Here is a 20,149-nt window from a genome sequence, read left to right on the forward strand (position 1 = left end):
TACATATCTGTGCATAAAATTTGAAGAATATAATTAACTTTTAAGTATAATTTTTTTACAATTTTAAATAAATATTATTAGAAAATCGCTTTGTTGCTATCGTCCCGCGTTACTTTCGCCCCGGTTCTCCCCTACACATGATTGAGGTCAAGTTAAATATTTTTGATTGAATTTTATTTTATACCTGTGCATTGTTGCAGTGTGCTAAATAAATATTTGCATAATTTGTAATTAATTTATTCTTTGAAACTTTAATATTAATTTATTCAATTGCAATGCCTTGATTTTAGTTAGTACACAGTCATAGCCATAAATGCAATGGTCTAAAAAATTGGCATAATTTTGAGTTTTCGTTTTTTTGGCCTTAGTTTCCTATTTTTCGGTTTCGGCCAAGAATTTTCATTTCGGTGCATCCCTAATAATTTTACTATTGAACTACTAATGGCACATGGACCTTTTTGGTGATGTTTTTAAATTTTTCTGGGCTTGATTGTGAATATTAAACTGCAGTCTATGGGACAGTCACAAGCCTCCTGGTGTTCATCCAAAATATCTAAAAATGTGTTACACATGGGTAAGTGATTTATGATAAATTTGTAATTATGGGGTGAACTAACCCATTAACTCTTGATTTAAGGTAGTCGTAGGTTGTGTTGAAAAACAGATGAGAGAGAAAAATTGTGAGGAAGGCAGATGGGGAGTTGTCACATGAAGGACCAACTGACCAGATGTTCACAGACACATAGGTGAACCAAAGGCCATGATGTGCTTGTCGAAGTTTGATGGTGGTCCAACTCATGGTCATTATGATTGCTTCTCATGTCTCAGATTTCTGCTCCTGCAGTCTGTCTGCCAACCACACACACACACACACACACACACACACATGCTGATGATACCCAAGTCAAACCCATAGCATAGCATCCTCTTCCTGCATGTGTCTTTTGAAGATGCACCGGCCGACTTTTGCAGCATCATCAGTCCCGCTTCCCTACTCCACCCGGTTTCCATAGCAACAGGGAGGCAGTAAAATACGGGTGTAGTGTTGGCAGGATTTTGGCAATCCTGTCACACTGTTGCCTCAGATTTTCACTAAAGCCGCTTTTAGCAGGAAAGTGTGTATGTGTGCTGAGTCGGGCGTTTGAGCGTGTGGTGTGTGTGTCTAGTGTCATTTTATGAGCACTTTTCCTCTTAAGCACTTGATTCCATAAACATTTGCGAGGAAACACGGCTGCTTTGTTTCAGCGCTCCATAAAAGGATAAGCACTCTGTTTAGACGGATGCTTTGGGATGTGTGTTTGTCATGGAGAGAATGAAATAGAAAAACTATATGGAAACAATGTATATTTAGGTAATACTTATTTATTGTAATAATTATTAATCACTTTTAAAAGTTAGTTTAGTTTGTTGCCTCATAAGAATAAAAATAATAGGTTCTGATGATATGTTTTGACTAATAAGATGTGGAAACAGCTGGGTCGGGTTCAAATCTAGTGGGAATATGCAGGATTTAGCATTTCGAAAGCATAACTAGACTTTGCCATTGTCAGAGTAAGTTGCAGCAAAAGTTTAAACTTTTCAAATTTCCCAAATTGAAACAGCAAATTGAAAATGCACCCAGTGGAAACGCTGCAATTTCGCATACACTCCCATATATAAAAAAAATGTACGCTTGTGTGAGGTGATTTTTCAGGCAATAAAAAATAAATATATCACAAAACTACAATGGAATAGAACTGATGGGTGTAAAAGTCACTTGATCATTCTTTAAATATGGCGTGGTATGTTTGATTGGCGGACAAGACTAAAGAGGTGTGGTCGACTTCATGTGGCGCATGACGTTAAAATATAGCGAGAGCGATTTGATAGTCCACTGCTCTGTATGCTTTCGCAGTATTTTGATATCATTTAAATGTTGTCGTATGAACTGGAACACACCCATCGCCATGGCTTTTGAAATTATTTATCGCAAGACAACAAAATTATGTTTTTGTCGCCTAACATCGGTTAATGGAAACATTGTCATTTCCCAATAGTTTTTTGTCGACATTTACAAAATAACGCTAAAGTTGCGCAAATCTGTAATGGAAATGCAGCTGCTATGACGTTTCATACCAATTGAAACAAATAAATCTGTGAGCGCGCATAAAAGACGTCAACATTTTTTGCTACGTAAACTAACTTAAATGAGTCTCAATCTGGATAAAAACATGCATGTGATATTATAAAGTTGCAGATATAAAAAAATCAATTTTCTTTGTTTAAAACAAACGTCTATTGGCGAATCGAGCAAAGTCCATGCAAAGCAATTAAATATGGTCAGTTTTAATGTCATGTTCTTTAAACTTTACCAACAATGAAAATGTCGATACTTAATTTTCAGCTTTAGCTCATCCATTGAGGAGTAAAATATATCAGCAAGCACCTTGGATGCGGTTGTCATATCCAAATGAAGTGATGTGTCGTTTTTATGAGCAAGTTAAAAATGTTTCTCAGTAAAACAAGTTATTATTGTGTTTTTTATGGCCTGTGTGTGCACGCATCTCCTTGTTAGCGCAGAAAGACGGCATCTCTCCAGCTCGCTGCTTCATTAGCAAGTGTGACATTTATCACATCAGCGCCTCGCTTTTCGAGGGTTACCATGGAAACTTCTATAGCACCAACCCCCCCTTCACACTTTTAACAAGTGGAGTGATTAACACAACAGTTTTGTGCATCTCACATATACACACACCGATGCCTGTCATTCCTTGCAGTTATGTTGGCATTATTTCTGTTTTTTCCTTTCTGGTATCTTAGACCTTGAAAAATACTAATTTTTTATATTTTGCAACCTTTCTTTGTTGTCAAGCGACTCTGTATGTGATATTTACGGAAAACGTTTTGTCCTAGGTGTGTTTTTCTGAATATAGTCGGAGTTTGACGTTTCTGACAGTTTACGAACGTGATAACAGGAAATGTCTTTCTGGAGTCAAGCTGCGTGTCTGACCTTGGTGTGTGAGATTTTATGAGTATGTGTGGTTAGGTTTACTAATCTTGGTCAGGACATTGTAAAGGACATCTGCTTCTCATTGGCTGCGTCTTAAAACCTAGTGAGCAGCCTACCTAGACAGCATTTTGGGGCATTACATGTAATGTTGTCAACTGTCCTGCATTAGCCCGGAATGTCAGAGTTCTCCAAAATGGAGAGAGACAGAATCCAGATGCAAGCTTGAGTGAACACTAAACATGAAAACCAAAACCCACAAGGGGTCAAAATGACACGAAATGGATAAAGACAACACAGGGGTGTTAAATAGGGGAGCAAATCAAGAGGGCGACAGGTGAGGGCAATAAACCAATAACAAGACAATTAATGAGGAAACGAGGGGGTCTGGAGATGAGACAGTGAGAGCACGTGGCCTGATGAAAGCAACCAAAGGCCATGTGCTTCCACACAAAACATGGGCCTTTCATGATCTTGCCTCAAGACTAATGTAGCGTTCACATCAGCCGCGGAAGAGGCGGCAAGCGCGAGTGATTTACATGTTAAGTCAATGCAAAGATGCGAATAAGCATTCTGCGGAGCAGTAAGCATGGAATCTGAACTTTGGCGGATATTTGCGCCAATCAGTAATGATGTGAATACAGGAAGCAAGCGGAGGCAGAAGAAGCCCCTCCCATGATGCGAATTTCCGTGTGAATGTATCAAATGACTTGAATTTTATGTGCGAATGAAGCGAGTATACTCAAAATGTTCAAGCGTCCAGCTACGGACAAATGGTGTGTTTTGCCACCTCTTCTGCTTCTGGTGTGAACGCACAGTAAGAATAAAACAAGGACAAGATTTCCGAATCATGACATGGACATCCCATATTTCGGGCCAAATTGAGTTGTCCGTACATGTCCTCCTGCTTCACATTTTTGACTGCTGCTTTGATCTAACCAGTGAATGATATAACAAGTTTGTTTGTTTTTCGACTTCATGTGGCGCCACAGAAACCAAGAGGCAGATGACATCAAAATCCTGCGAGAGTGTCAAGTAATCACACAGAGGAGACTGCTATCGAAATGCTCTCACTGTACTTTCATGTCATCGCTTGCTGATCGACACTTGTTATCCAATCACAGACCCCCTCAAGCACAATCAGTATGCGTAAGAGGTCATAGAATACGATTTTATACTTTCTTTGTTATATAATGCTTTATTTAGCTATTTGTGCATGTATAAGAACGGCATACGTACAAAGCTCTAAAGATTTCTAAAGAATTGCCGATCGAAACCTGCCTAATAAAACACCCCAATCTGAAATGTCCCAAGGCATTTCCAACCTTGCTTGCAGATTCTGGCGCTTCTTCATAGCCTATAAGTGTGTTTTAATTATTCACTAAAATATTTGAAAATTACAGCTTACAGAATCTATTTGATTTTTAATTTGTCACACGTAATATTAACATGAAGGGGATAACATTTTCTAACTCTTGGTGCATGAGTAACAAGTGTTTTAGTAAAGGTAATGGTTCAATTAAAGGACTGTGTTAAAAGAACCTGCTGTAGGCTATATTAACAAACTATTAATAAACCTATCGTATGTTGCCAAGGCATTAAATTAATATTTAATTAGGAGATTCGCTCTCATTTTAAAAATTGCCTTAAAAAATACACTGTATATTCACACAAAACCATACACTGTAAAAAAATTCCGTAGAAATTACAATGTTATTGCAGCTGGGTTGCCGGTAATTTACAGTAGATTTACATTTATGCTATTTACTGGCAAGAGTTTGTTCAAAGTAAAAAAAAATAGATATTAACAAGTCTTTATCTTAACAGAATAAAACCATACAATAACAGCCTCGTGCAAAGCATTCTGGGAACTAGAAATCATCATCAACCTTTTTCTGTTTTTTGCTTCAGATTTTGTTTCCCAGATGGTTTTGCTTGATGCTGTTTTTTTAGTTTTACTCTGTAAAGACAAAGACTTGTAAATGTTTAATGTTCATTTAACTTTGAACAAATGTTGCCAGTAAAAAAACATAAATTTAAATCTACGGTAAGTTACCGACAACCCAGCTGGAATTTCTACGGAATTTTTTTACAGTGTACACGTCAGGCCACCTTTGTTCCCTATTTCAGAATGAAAAAGTTAGCAACCTTAATTACATGTATGTTAAACCATTTGAATGCAAAACATGTAAGGTGTTAATAAATTGAATTCAGATGTTTTAGTGATACCTGAAAGTGTGTAAAATGTGAACATTTGCATGATATCCATAATGCATTTTAAGCTAAATTTGATTCAGACAGGCTTATGATGGCCAAAACTGTATTTGACCTAAAAAAGGTTAAGTCCCCACCTTCAGCTCGTTGTGTCCCGGCTTTAAAAATGCTTTCTATGAAGGCAGCTTGCTACATTTTTGAGACAGCCATTATCTGCTAAAAGAAATTGCAGCACAAACTGTCTCACGCTTAAATGATTATAGCTCAGATCTGTCACTAAAATGGACATTCAGCATACAGAGTCACTCAACGGATGGTTCCCCCATCATGAACGTGATTGACAAGCCCTGAATTAAGACTTGATGAAAGAGAGACAGGGAAATAAAGAGAGAGATGAACCATGGAGAAACAGAGATAAATCTTCCTTATTAAGTGTGGATGGATTGGGTATTTTTCAGAGCTCAGAGCAGAACGCCTTATTTTTATGACCGATGAGATTAATTAGGATCATAAAGCTTAACTGATGAGAGGAATTAAAGCATCACCTGTCGCCAGCGAGAGAGACAGGAAGAGATATACGACACCGCAGTTGTCAGACAGGCGGGTGTTAACTTGTACTGAAGATGTGATTGAAAAAATAAATAAAAATCACTTTCTCTCTCTCCTTCTTATACACACACACACACACACACACACTTGTCAGCTGTGCTCAGTTTTTAATGGAGGAAATTACAGGTTTGCAACTTCCCCCAGCTGCCTGTCAGCTAGCGTGTGTGTATGTGCGTATCCGAATTTTCTATCCGATTTAGTGTTTGATTTATTTTGGCTTTGTCACAATCGTCTAAGACATTTTTATTACACACTATACTTTGATATTGCCACGTTACATATTGCTATGTTAATATTAGTATATTATATTATTATGTTTTATAAAACGTATAGTGTTGATATGTGCTGCGCTGTGCAATATACACACACACTTGTGAATGTGCTTTTCTGCATTCATTTAAGTCAAACTACAAAATAATTTTCTTGAAATCTGGATTGTTATTAAAGGCATAAATCAGCAAAAAAATGGAAGAAATGAACATTCTGAATTTACACACCTTTATATTTGTGTATTTGTATAACTGTATTGTTTGCATGTGCATTAGGGCTGCGAGATTATGACAAACATCATAATTGTTGATTATTCACTTTGTTATTGTAATTGCGATTATTATTGTTAATTAATGGAAGTTTTTGAAATGCAGCTGCATGTTAAATTGTTCAAATCCAAAACTAAATAATATAATGTAAATCACAAATAACTATAGTAGTTATGTTGTTAGTAAATATCTAAATGTATGAATAAAGGACGCGTCAACTTATTCATTTTAAAATCTATGATTCACCACTGTAACTGTGGGTTCACACCAGCCGCGCTTGAGGCATCAAATTCGCGTGTACCGCGTCTAGTTTGCCACTTGAAAATTTTAAGTTTACTCGCTTCATTCACACATGAAATTCTAGTCATTGAGACATTCACGCGGAAATTCACGTCATGGGAGGGGCTTCTGAAACTCCGCTCGCTTCCTGTAATCACGTCACTACTACAGCAAGCTCCTGATTGGTTAACGCGATGCGTTTTTCCCCCAAAGTTCAAATTTGTCAACTCGCGCGTTTCTCGCGGCAACACTCAATTTGCGCCATTCGCGCAAACTAGACACGCGAATGAGACGGAATCGCGTCTACCGTGCCAAGCTTAACGCCTCATTCACGCCGCGAGACCTCCAGACACGCATCAACGCGTCTTCACGTTGACTTAACATTGAAATCACTCGCACTTGACGCCTCTACCGCGGCTGGTGTGAACACAGCCTAATTGTTGCCCAAACTTACTGTAATTGAGACTTTTGCCGATTATGTAATTGTTTCACCTGTAATTGTAATCCTGATTAGTTTTTCAATAGTTTAATTGTGCAGACCTAATGTGCATTAAACTGAATGTAGCCCACCCCAAGACTCACTGATGGTCACTAGATGTATATATCCTGTATATCCTGCACCAATATTTTAAAATGGAAATAAACATATTTTTTTCTTTCTTTTATAATTAAGTCATTTTTATTTTCACTGTGATTTTATTAATGATATGTAAGTTTATCTGCAATATAAAAGTACATTATGGTAAATATCTGAATTAATGTCATAGCTTTTCATTAGTTGGACTAAACTGTTTATTGTTTCATTCACCGCTATTTTGCGCGACCCACCCAATCCCACTTTCCCGACCCACAGTTTGAAAACAACAGTGTGTTGTGTTGTATTGTATTGTTGTTGGTACAATATTATAAAAGCACTTACAGTTGTAAAGGGGGCATTTTGTACTGTACAAAACAATGTGATTTACAATTTGAATAACCTTTTTTTAGTGATGTTTGTGCCTTGAATTACCTCAGCGTAGTTGTAGCTGTGTCTCCAACCATAATTTATGATTTATTGTTTATGCAACAAGGCCGGTCGTCCAAGAACAAGAGATTATTTTACTTGCAATATTGTTATTGTGCTGGTTTGTACTGTAAGTACATGAGTAAGTGTGTGTGTCTGAATTCCTTACATCAGCATTACACACACACGCACACACTTTAAGAGCAGCCCGGGCTGATGGAAGGTCTTGTTAAGCCATTAAGGCAGACAATTGCTTGAAATTGAGAGAGAAGTGGATAGAACGAGAGAGAGGGAGAGGGAGATAGAGAATGTTATGGCAGGAGTAGATCCTCTTGACAACTTAATCTGAGCCTCAGGACTTACATTTACAGACACTGACACACACACACACACACACACACACACACACACACACACACACACACACACACACACACACACACACACAGACAAACACTTTTATTTTCACTTTGTTACTTTTTTACCTTGTCAGCATAGAAGAGTGAAAGAAAGATGGTCTAAATAAAGTCCAGTGTATTTACACTACTAACATCTCTCCTTAGGCCTTTGTAAGTACAGAATTGTTAGGAATTTAACAATTCCAGTTCTATGTCCAGTTATGTTTATGTTAAAGCAGCAAACAATTTATCCCAACTACATAACACAATATAGTATACAATATTTGTATTATTATTATTATTATTATTATTAAATTTAGTTACTGATGGTTATTATATTATTAAACTTACTAAATCTTTGTCTCTTTGTCATCAACATACAAAAAAAGATAAAACCGTTATATTTTTGAACAGGCTTCCCATTCTGCCATTGGTTGGGCAAATAGGTAACCCTGCTCCAAACCCATGCACTTGGCTTAAGGCCGAAATATAGTAAATTTTTTATGTGCGAATGATGCAATTTTGTCACCAGAAGAGTCGCTTATGCACCTACAGGAGAATACATGCGTCGAACTAGTATTGGGCGATAAGCCCCTTTGTGAGATCGCCTTGTCGTCAGCCTTATATATCGTTGATACACAATAGCATCGGGGGGCGGGGCAATAATTTACTCATTTATTTTTTTGTTTATTTTTTACTAATTTAAAAAACAAGGCACTTGATTGGTGGACAAAAAAGAAGCTAAATTTCACATTCAGGTCCAAGCTAGAGTCCATGATGCGTTACAAGCTTTCTCGCGCAAAATGAAGCCCACAAACTCTCTCATGCGATGAAAAGCACGCAATGCACATGTTAATGTAAAACTATGATGGTAATAATAATAACCATCGCCAACTATCATCATGAAAGCACGCTATCTGCCATATGTCTGACTATCGGCACAACCCTACGTCGAACGTCTATGTACATGTACGAGTCAAATAAATAATACTTTGCAAGGCTGTGCATTCGATCGTGCGTGAAAGTTCGGGTACACTTAAAAAAACGGATTATTCTCTGGGCTTTAGACAGTATCATGGTGCTGGAAGTGGATCACATAGTTTATTTGACTTGTACGTGTACACAGATTTTCAACGTATGCACTTAGCGACAAAATGCAATTTTGCAAGTACGCGCACAAATACAAGTATACCCCAGTGTATGGAGACCCTATGTGTAAACGGAACTATACTTTTTAGCTTAAGTCTCGTAAACCTTCAGCGCAACACAGAAATTATTTATATTTATTTAGTTAACTGTTGGATTCGAGCCTTTGTAACTCATTTTTACTGCTCTTATAAAGAGAGTCATTCGATCATGAATCAGGCTACACCGTGTAGCACACACTGTGTGCAAGCAGCGAGGAAATCACATTGGAAATATTTTTTTTTACATTTGTATTTCACATCATTATTTTGATTTCTTATCATATTTGATTCAAGGCATCATTACTTTTGATGTGGCAATGCAGATTTCATAATGCATCACATCCGTATTGGTGAAAACATGGGACTTAAGAATGGCTAATGGAACCGCAAATCGCTTGATTGTGCTATTAAAAAAAAGGGAGTTTGCATACGATCTGGTTCTCAATCCTCAACTCTCTAGGCCTGTGTGTGTGTGTGTTTGTGTGCCTTACAACACGCTGTTACAGGCTTCCTGTGACTTGTGCCTTTGTATTCCTGCAGGCAGGCCTTGTCGAATGAAACAATTACTAATTGTGACACACACAAGCGCGCACACGCTCACGCACGCACAACACCCTGACACTCACAGTCCCATCCTTCTCTGTGTATCAGAGTCAGGTTTCTGGCTCTTGGCCCCTGCGACTGTGTCATGTTCGCTTCTCTCGCCATTATTGCTTTTTGATCGGTGGCGAGGGGTGCCCTTTTCACCGCGGTAACTGCCGGGGGATTTATTGGGGCGGGGGTAGCTGAGCAGCGGTTGCTGTGGGGACCCGAGGGGGCAGCTTTCCTCCGGCGCATTCAGAAATGTCCTTTAGGTCGTTCAAAGACTTGGGCGTCTCCGCGGAGAGAATAGGGTCCTTTTGCAAGAGATGGATGAATCGGGTCCAGAGGTCTGTGTGTTTCTACTTTATCTTCAACCTTTTCTCTTTATCTATTGCTCTGGTTTAACTCCAGGCCTTGTTATTTTGAATAGAATGACAAATCACCGAATCAGTGTTAGGGAAAGTTAAAAGCTTTGTGGTCGGCCGGTTGACTGATTGTTTTCACCTCTGATCCGAGAATGTGTATCAATTTTTTTTATTTATTACAGAAACAGAATTATGTACCGGGACGAAGGAAACAAATCTTAAAAAATCGTTTTATGATGGGTAATAAATTGTACATAACTGTGGTAGTGCAACACAGCAGACAGGCCTTGTGATCTGTGGTTGAATGTGTATGATCTGTGGTTTTGGTTAAATGTAATAGTTGCATATTTAACAATTTTACATATTTATATTATTACATAACTATTTTGTAACAGTACTAGTCTTCCATAATCGTTTACTTAGAATTTAACAGGCTGTTTAATTCTACTGTAGTTTTATATTTAAATGCCCTCTATCAAGTTAACCTCTGCATACTGATGTTTTTCAGGGTTAGACTGAGTTGCTAAATACTAAATAGGTGTTGATCTGTAACGGCGCATTTACATGGGGCGTAAGCGTTGAGCTTCCCATTCACCTTTAATGGGTGACGTCAAGCGTTGGTAAACTGAATTGTGGATCCGTCGGCGCCGCATCACTGCCGTTGCTCACGGCAGAAGTTGAACATTTCTCAACTTTTCAAGTGGCAACGCAAGCATCAGCCAATCAGATTACCTTATGCAAATAACCTAGGCAGAGCCAGCCAATAACGTTTATGGAAGGCCGGAGCATGTGCTGCGGCCACTGTGATTGGCTGTTGGCCACGCTTCAGACAAGCCTTCCGTCAAGTGTTAACGCTTTCGCCTCGTATGAATGCGCCGTAAGTGATGCCTGACATACACACTGAAAAAAATGATTCATCGAATTCAATAAATCCCTTCAAGGGAAGTGGTTGCAATCAACCCATTCACGCCACATTTAAACAAAAAAAGATTAGTAAAGTAAAATAAAATATAAAACTTTTGTTTAAATGTAGCTTAAATAAGTGATTGCAACCACTTACCTTAAAAAATTGATTAAATGGAATAATTTTTTTCAGTGCACTGAGTTTATGACTATGACCTCATCATCATAGCCATAAATGGCAGTACCATGAATGGTGGTGATAGCGCATAAGAATGAGACAATAAAGTATAAAATAAAAAATTTCCAATAGTAGCAAAGAAGCTTTTACATACACAGCTTTTAATTATTGGTGCTACTAGTTATAATTACGCTAGTGCCTTTTTCTCGATGACAGCATGCACACCGTTTTAGACGGCAAGCAATGATTGGTCGTAATGCAAGGTGTAGTCTGACATGTTTCTTGTGCATAACAAGAATATAGTTTCAGCACAACATAAACAAACGGCTTTCCTGGAACAAACTTAACTTTCTGTAAACTTTCGCAAAGAATCAATAACAACATAGTCATTTTAGAGTATTTTATTTCTGATAACAGGCAAAATAAATAACAAGTAGATTTCCGTAGTTCAAATCATAGCTAAAGCATATCAAAACTACACTGAGCTAACAATACTGTGTAAAATGTGTTATTTTCTATGAGGTATTTATCTCAGAGTTCATTTTAGCCACTAGCAAGACCATTAAACAAGCAAAGACCGAAAGTTAAGTTTCGTCTAAACGCGTACCTACTTGTGCATCTACTTAAACTGTCTATAGGACTCAAAATCGCATAATCGGACACAGTGACCGTTATAACAGACAAAAATATTGGTCAGTCTCATTGTCTCAGTCTAGTTTGTTTTTACGTGTACGCGAACGTACGCACACAGTTGAATACACAGCCTCGAAAATTATAGTTATTGCAAGTTTATTTATAGGCCATTGGTTTGTCCCCATGGATCATACATACAGTACTGAATCTGATAAAATGTATACTGTAGCTTGAATGTACTCCAATAAAAGCTTTCTGGTAAAAGCATCTGCCACTTCAATAAATGTAAATGACATGTTTCAGCATGCATGACATTTTAGTTTGGTTTGCATGAATGGTCTGGATGGACTAAAATGAGCTTAGAATTATGAATATAACTGTATGCTTATGCCTTTTATTGCAAAATACCTTAAAATCAAAATATCGCTCTAATTTAGTTTTGTAAATGTACTCCTTAAGAACATTAAAGTTTAATGATACTGATGAACTGGCACAATTTACTGAGTAAAGAAAGATACTTTGCATAGAGAATATTACCAAATTATGTCAATACGTCGTTGGGAATAGGTTAAACAGTTAAATTAAAACAAGAAGTAGGCATACATCCCTATATTAATACAATAATTGATGATGATTAGTCTCATGAGGAAACAATTTTGCCTTTTGTGTATTTTCATATTCATGAGAGGCCAACAGGCATGTTGGTCTTTGATTACCAGTAACAAAAACTTAAGTTAAATTAAATTAGTTCATCAATAAATTTCTAGAGTTTGTTCATATGTTTTCTTTTATGAAAGCAGGAAGAAAGGAAAAGTGCTTGGGTCGATAATACTCTTAAGCGCTTCCATATGGATCTGTAACAAACACCCCAAAATTCCTCATGAACCGGTTGAACCTTCAACATGGGCAGCTTGGTGACACAAATGTCTTTGTGTTCATCGGCTTAGGTGTTTTTATCATGTCACAATCTTGTTCAATTCCGGTAATATCGATCATTTAAGACAGCGGTGAAGGGAATGTTTCGGGTTGAAGTTAAGCTTCATGGACAGCGTCTATGACATGATGTCGATTACTTTAAAAAATACTTGAGTCTCGTTCCTTGGTTTGCAAACAACAACATTTGTGGATGTACAGTAATGCACTTACAAAAGAAGTCAGTGTGGCAAGTGTATTTTTGTTTATATGTTGTAAAGTTTTAAATGCTACATACATCTTGGACCTCAAAACTTTGCTGTTTGAACTTTTGGTGAACGTTAGGGGCGGGCCTATTTGTTTATCTAACCAATGGCAGATGACTGTCGAGTTTGTGACTTGTCCTATTATTTTAAACACTCTCCTCAAGCCAGATGTTTACCTGCTAACGCACACACATGTACATGGCACACACGCTGAGTGTAATAACACTGTTGTGATTTTAATCAGCACTTGTCTCGGTGTCTTCCTGCTTTAATGAGGAGCAGTTGTCGATCTGACCGGCAGACAGCTGCTCTTGCTGTGAATGCTGACACCAATCCACCTCGCTCACCGTCTTCCTATACCTTCAAGTATCTGTGAGCCCACGCTATGTTTGTACACTCGCAATAACACTCGATTCTTCTCTGTCCAGAGTAACGGTACAGCTGGGAAGATGAATGGCGCGCTGGAACACTCGGACCAGCCTGATCCGGACGCCATTAAGATGTTCGTGGGACAGATCCCTCGCTCCTGGTCTGAGAAAGAGTTAAAGGAATTGTTCGAGCCTTACGGAGCCGTTTACCAGATCAACATACTGCGAGACCGCAGCCAGAACCCACCACAGAGTAAAGGTAGTGTGTGCTTCTTGTCTTTATGTGATACACATCTCATTACTAAGTGCAGATGGACAGTACTGTCCAAAAGTTTTAGGCACCACTGGCTTTGTTGCTTTAGCAAAATTTTAATGACCATCAATATAAATTTTTTGCTCTCACAGTCAAACATTTCTGTAGAAATTACAGTATTACTGGCAGCTGTTTGCCAGTAACTTACTGTAGATTTAAAGAGCAACTATTGTCAGATTTTATTTCCTTTGGTGTGTAAGTGTGTTCGTACATGTTAACGATATGCAAAAGGTACAAACCCCAAAGTAAATGATGACGTGAATTATCGTTCCCACCGTAAATCTCTTTTCTTGGACTACAACAAACACACAGATTGTAGGCGACAGTTTACTTCCTAAGATTGCTGATGTAGACAAGACTACAAGAAAATGCAAGAAAAGTGGGCAGATCCCAACGGAGATAGAGGGGATGAGCTAAGCTCGTACCAAGTGGTTGGTGAAATCGTAACAAGGGCGTGGTGAGCTTGAACCTGCTTACGTCACAAGTTATTTTTTGGACCCAACATCCAATAGGAAAATTCAACTGCAGTAGCCACCGTTCAACCTGAAGAGGGCAGCACTCAGACGTTTTATATTGTAGTATTGAAACACTTTATATCCAAATGTCAAAAAACTTACTTAAATCAATGAACAACACTAATAAAGCATCATTCTTACAGATCATTAACTAAAAAAAGTTGGTTTAGGGTTTAGTTACTCTTTAATGTTTTATGTTCATTTAACTTTAAACAAACTGTTGCCAATAAAAAACATAAATTTAAATCTACAGTATGTTACTTGCAAACCGCTGCATAACTACAGCAATTTTTTTACAATGCTGGTTATTAAGATGCATAACAGAAAATACAGGAAATATGTACACAAATTGTGAGGAAAAAACAGTGAGAAGAACAGTGTTGTTTTCGTCAACGATGACGATAACGAAATGATTTCGTTGACGCACATATTTTTTATGACGCTAACGCGACGATGACTAGCTAAAAATGTCTCTAGGTGACGAAAACATGACGAGACGCTTTCGAGTTTTCATTGACGAAACGAGACGGAACCACTGATCTATATAAATGACTGGATTGCGCATGACGTCACACATGTGAAGCCACCGCGCCGCCATGTTGGTATACCCAAACATTCCATTAAATCAATGGACGTTGTCAGATTTTAATGATAAAACATCACTTTACTCGTCTTCGTTTTTATATGTGAAGTTACCCTGTACATTATTACAACACAAACGTCCAAAGCATGTAAATAGTTATTTACTGAAAGTTGTACATTTTGCGTTTTAAACGGTTATTATACATTAATCTTCATTACAGTATCAGATCAGCCGACAGACCGCAGCATATTTAGTATTAATGACAATAAACGTGCTGATTCTGAAATCTAAATAAATAATCATGCTTTGTACCGTATGTGCATGCAATAATTTGCTAGTTTTGTAATTATGATATCTAAACTTACAAGTTACCTAAACTTATTTAGAGAAATAACGCTGACCGTCACCGTGTAGCTGAATGTCAAAAAAAACTTTATTTATACCCGTGTCATTAACAAATGCACAAATTAACGGTTTTTTGTAAATCCATTATCCTGCCCGATTAAAACATAAGCATTGCAAATAACACCAGAATTAACAAATAATTAACGTACACATATCCTAAAAATAAACCTTGTGTAACTGATACGCTGTAAAGGGGGTAAATTTTGATCATGATTTTGAATGGAAGTCAATGACGCTCTCTGCCGGTTGGGTATACCAAGATGGCGGCTCGAACTCTGCGCTGGCTTCACCTCACGCAGTTACGTCAAGCGTTCTATGCGCAATCCAGTCATTTATATAGATCAGTGGACGGAACCAAAAATGATTATAAGTCTGACGTTCATAATGCATGTCATTTCTGCCTATTTTGCGTGAAATCTGTCTGTTTTTAGCTCAAAAGTATCAGCAATGCTGCCGCTTTCTATCCTTGTTTTGGGTCAACACAGCTTCACTCACGCTCACGCCCACCAACCGGCTGCCGCCATGCCGCGCACGCGCACCAGATTTCAAACAACAACAACACATCTGCGGCTGTGGCGAGTTCGCAGGACCGTAGGGGTGACGCCAATAAACGGAAACGACGAGATGATTTATGGACATACTTTCAGTATAATCCATCAGACAGAAAACGGAAATATATTGGGAGACGACGGTAAATGTGGCCACAAACTAGGTGGGAAGAAAACCACCAACCTCAAGCGGCACCTGAAGGCTCATCACGCCAATATTTTTTAAAGGTAACTAACAAGTCATGCTGTTAACTAACAAGTCACGCTGTTAACATATGTTAACATCCAATTTTACTCGACATTTGGCTTGTGACATATTTCATGGTAAGCTTAAGGTTTTACATGTATCTGCTTGTCAAACCTAATCCCATTTCCAATACTTTTTGTGGTGTATTTAAATAAGGCAAGGCACGCGTTTCTCAACTTTATAAGCGAGGTCTCAGCGTAACACACAAACTCAACATGAGGGTATATTAGGCTAAACTTTTTTCTTCTTAACTTTTTGTTATGACATGCGCAGAAGGCACACCGACTAAAACAACGGCAAGCCCTCAGGGACAACCTTAATGCACATTTTAATTGTATTAAATACACCACACTTTTTAACCTAAATTCATTGGTTAAAAAATATTTTTTTTACTAAAATTGACTTAAACTTGACTAAAACCTTTTTGCGTTTTCATCGACTAAAACTTGACTAAAACCTTTTTGCGTTTTCGTCGACTAAAACTTGACTAAAACTATAAATTTTACAAGTGACTAAAATGTGACTAAAACTAAAAGCATTTTCGTCTAAAAGACTAGGACTAAAACGAAAACTAAAAGGGCTGCCAAAAACAACACTGGAGAAGAAAATGGCTTTATCAGGCAAAGTTAGTATTTAGTGTGACTTCTCTTGACACCAAGCACATCTTGGACTCTTTTGAGGAAATTGAAGTCCTTTTAAAATTAGAAAATAGGATTTTATTAACTGAGCACGTTATCTTATTATTTAATTTGGGGTTTTTAATATCCCATACAAATTTAATGTATTTTCTGGTTGCATTTTATTAAAGAGACTAAGAAATAATGATATATGGTCACTATACCATTGTAAAAGTAACCAAATGGTGGTTTAAAACAAGCAAAAAAGCTATTTTTTTCTTGAATTAAGAGTTAAGTAAATTATTACAAGATTTTTTTTCTTACCCCATAGGCAGATTATTATTATTTTTTTGCTTTTTTTTGCACAAATTCACTTAAAATTGACGTTTTTTTGGCTAAAAACTAAACTTTTTTAATTTTCTTAGGTCATTTTTCTCATTAAGAAAGTGCATCTTCATTTAAGAATTTTTAGATATTTGTACTGAAACTGAAACAAAAATACTAAAAAGGAAAGTAATTTTTTTGCAATGTTCATTATTCTCAAAAGCTAATTCTGTCATCATTTATTCACAGTATCATGTTGTTACAAACCTGTATAAATGAACACAAAGGAAGATATTTTGAGAAATGTTTGTAACCAAACCATTCGTGGACCCCATTTACTTTCCCTTTTTTTTACTATGAAAGTGAATGGGGTCCACACATGGTTTGGTTACAAACATTCCTCAAAACATCTTCCTTTGTGTTCATCAGAACAAAGACATTTATACAGGTTTATAACAACATGAGGGTGAGTAAATAATGATAAAACTATCCCTTTAAGGAAAAATGTGTGACAACATTATGCTACTTTCTAATGTTCTTTCTTGTAAGTGGTGGATATAATAAACAAAACGGCTTATAAATATTTCAATCAACACTGAAAAGTGTGAATAAAATATAATTTAGCTATTTATTTTGTATATTATATTTTATTACATTTATGGTGTGATAGTGTTATAGACATTGATCTGTATTGAAATCATTTGCAAGTTTCCCATGCAGTTTTTTGTAGGTAGAGCATTTCAAAACATTTACTTACTTGGTATGGCTTGAATAGTATCTGCCTATACAGGCAGTTGTCAAGATAGCAGCTCACTAGGTTTTGTAACACAGTTAAATTGTAGGCATTAGCCTCACTTTGGCGAAGCTTTTCACAGTTAACACTCATGCAAGAAAATGGCACAGACACGGTTACAGTGCCGCCCATTCCATTTCCTTTCTCTCTTTTGGAGGATGAGTCAGGGTGAGTTACTCTTTAAAACCCGATCTTTCTCTCAAACACACACACACACACAAGTACGCCGGGTCTCTCTGTCAGAGCCGAGAAGTGCGATTGCCTTTCATAGAGGGGTTATGAGTGCTCCTGTAGTTCTGTTAGCGTCATCAAGGCCTCTGACACAGCAGCAGAGCCATAATGGCCACCACCAACCTTCAGCCACACTCTGGTCCATTTTCATTTAGGAAAAGGTCGCCCATGCATGGCTCCAGCTGTTAAATTACACAGGGTTGGTGGAGAAATCTTTCAATAAAGTCACAGGGTGAGTGTTAACTTCCTATGTGTCTCTCTGCCTGTGGCGTCCACCAATTAAGATGTTTTTCTATTTAAAGGTATTTGGTTTTTTAATTTTTTATTTCCCACAAGGACAGTTTTTGCACCTTTTGAAATGATCAATTAATGGAAGAGTTATATTAAAAAAAGTATGCCAGTTAACTGGACTCAATTTGAAGTGCCCTTAAGCACACACACCTTTTTAAATAGCCGGAGCTTCATATCTTACTCAAGTTAGCACAACTTAATGCCTTTTTAACTCATGTCGAGCCTGTGGTTTTATTGAAGGAATCTGCAAACCAAAATGAATCAGGAGAGGATCCACTGACTTGAGAACCGCATGATGATATAATTGACTATGTTACTTAAACGGGTGTGAGGAGACACTAAAGCTGGGTTTATAGTTTTGCGTAGGACCTATGCTAAAGCCTCTGGGCTATGCTCTATGTTTTCATGTTGTTTGCATCAATGTGCAATTACACATGCAGATTGCTAGTAGGCAATATCCACGGGCATGTTACAGTATTGAAGAATTGGATTGTGTATGTTTGTGGAGAAGCATCAGCAGTGGTGGAGGTAAACAGACTTTTGTTGCAACTGGAGTTGATAAATATAGCTCCTCAGCTTGGTCCGTCATTGTTTTTACCGTTGCAAACGAAATACATTCAAGGAAATGCGACGAAGGGGTTCTAGCAGACCAATCACAGCACTTGCGTTCTGCATATCATTGACAAATTGTTACATTTTGGGAGAGGTGCGTGTTTGTAGGCTACTGGGTAGGGTTTGTGTCTCTGCAAGGGCTACACCAGTGTCGGGGCGATATGTCCCATTTTGAGATCGTCAGCATGTGAGATCGCCGATACATGATAGTATCGGGGGTGCGGGGCAGTAGGCTACATGTGTCAAGCAGTGGTGCTCTTTAAACACATTGGTCCAGCGGAATGTGGTTCATATTTTAAACACGAGGGATGTTTTGCAACAACTCGCTTGAAATGCATATAACTTTACAAACATAAACAGGATTACAACCTGGTGATCTGACTTCTGATAGATAACAGAGCACAGCCCTCTGCATGTGCGCGAGAGTAGGGGATTATATTTTAAACAAAAGCGATAGTTTGCCTCAGCTCGCTTGAAATGCATAAAACTGAACAAATACATAAGGACTACTACTTTGTGTTCCGACTTCGAACAGATCCGAAAGTGCGTGCACGTGAGACAGAGAGAAGCGCAGCTGCACTAGATTTATTTCAGGTGCTAGAAGGAGTCCATACTGTGCGCATTCAGGCTGAGCAAGAGTCCAAGATGCGCGCAATAAGTCCAGGTGCGTGCAAGAAGGACTCCGTGTGCGTTACAAGCTTTTTCGCGTAAAGTGAAGCCCACAAGCACTCATGCGAGAAAAAGCACGTTATGCCCATGTTAATGTGAAACTATGATGATGATAATAATAACCATCGCCAACTATTGTCTTGAAAGACTGCTATTGGCGATATGTCTGAAGATCGTCGATACACGATACTATCGTTTATCGGCACAACCCTAGGCTACACAGTACAATTGGCGCACAAGTATAAAGGCACACGAGACGATACGAGCCACAAGATTTTTACACTTTTTAAAAAAACCTCAATGATAAAATATATCATTGGAAAATAGTCTTTATACAACTGAAATCACATAATTTTGAAATGTTTTAACTAATCTAGGAACGTCACTAACAATTATTTTGGTAATTGATAATGAAGTAATTTGATATTTTTGGGTAATAAAATTCATGCAATAATAATTGGTTAAAATAATGTATCAAAACTAAGTATACATATGGTTTTATTCAACAACAAAAAACATTAATAAAACCAGCATTATGTATTATAACAAACGCTTGCACATAGGCATGGGCCGGTATGA

The 20,149-nt window shown here is 37.7% G+C and overlaps 1 protein-coding gene across 29 annotated transcripts in view; it reads left to right on the forward strand.

Moving 5' to 3' along the window:
• Window positions 1-20,149, forward strand: part of celf2 (cugbp, Elav-like family member 2) — a 180,244-nt gene that overhangs the window by 108,124 nt on the left and 51,971 nt on the right. For 28 of the 29 annotated variants that reach the window (XM_055189930.2, XM_055189926.2, XM_055189923.2 and 25 more), the window contains one exon: window positions 13,485-13,681. In XM_055189930.2, the coding sequence (XP_055045905.1) occupies window positions 13,485-13,681 (197 nt within the window). Of the gene's footprint in view, window positions 1-9,928; window positions 10,145-13,484; window positions 13,682-20,149 lie in introns of those variants that run through there. The other variant, XM_055189933.2, reaches the window with a different exon arrangement.

This window comes from Misgurnus anguillicaudatus, chromosome 1 (genome assembly GCF_027580225.2).
Source record: "Misgurnus anguillicaudatus chromosome 1, ASM2758022v2, whole genome shotgun sequence".
In the NCBI taxonomy this organism is placed as follows: Eukaryota; Metazoa; Chordata; class Actinopteri; order Cypriniformes; family Cobitidae; genus Misgurnus; species Misgurnus anguillicaudatus.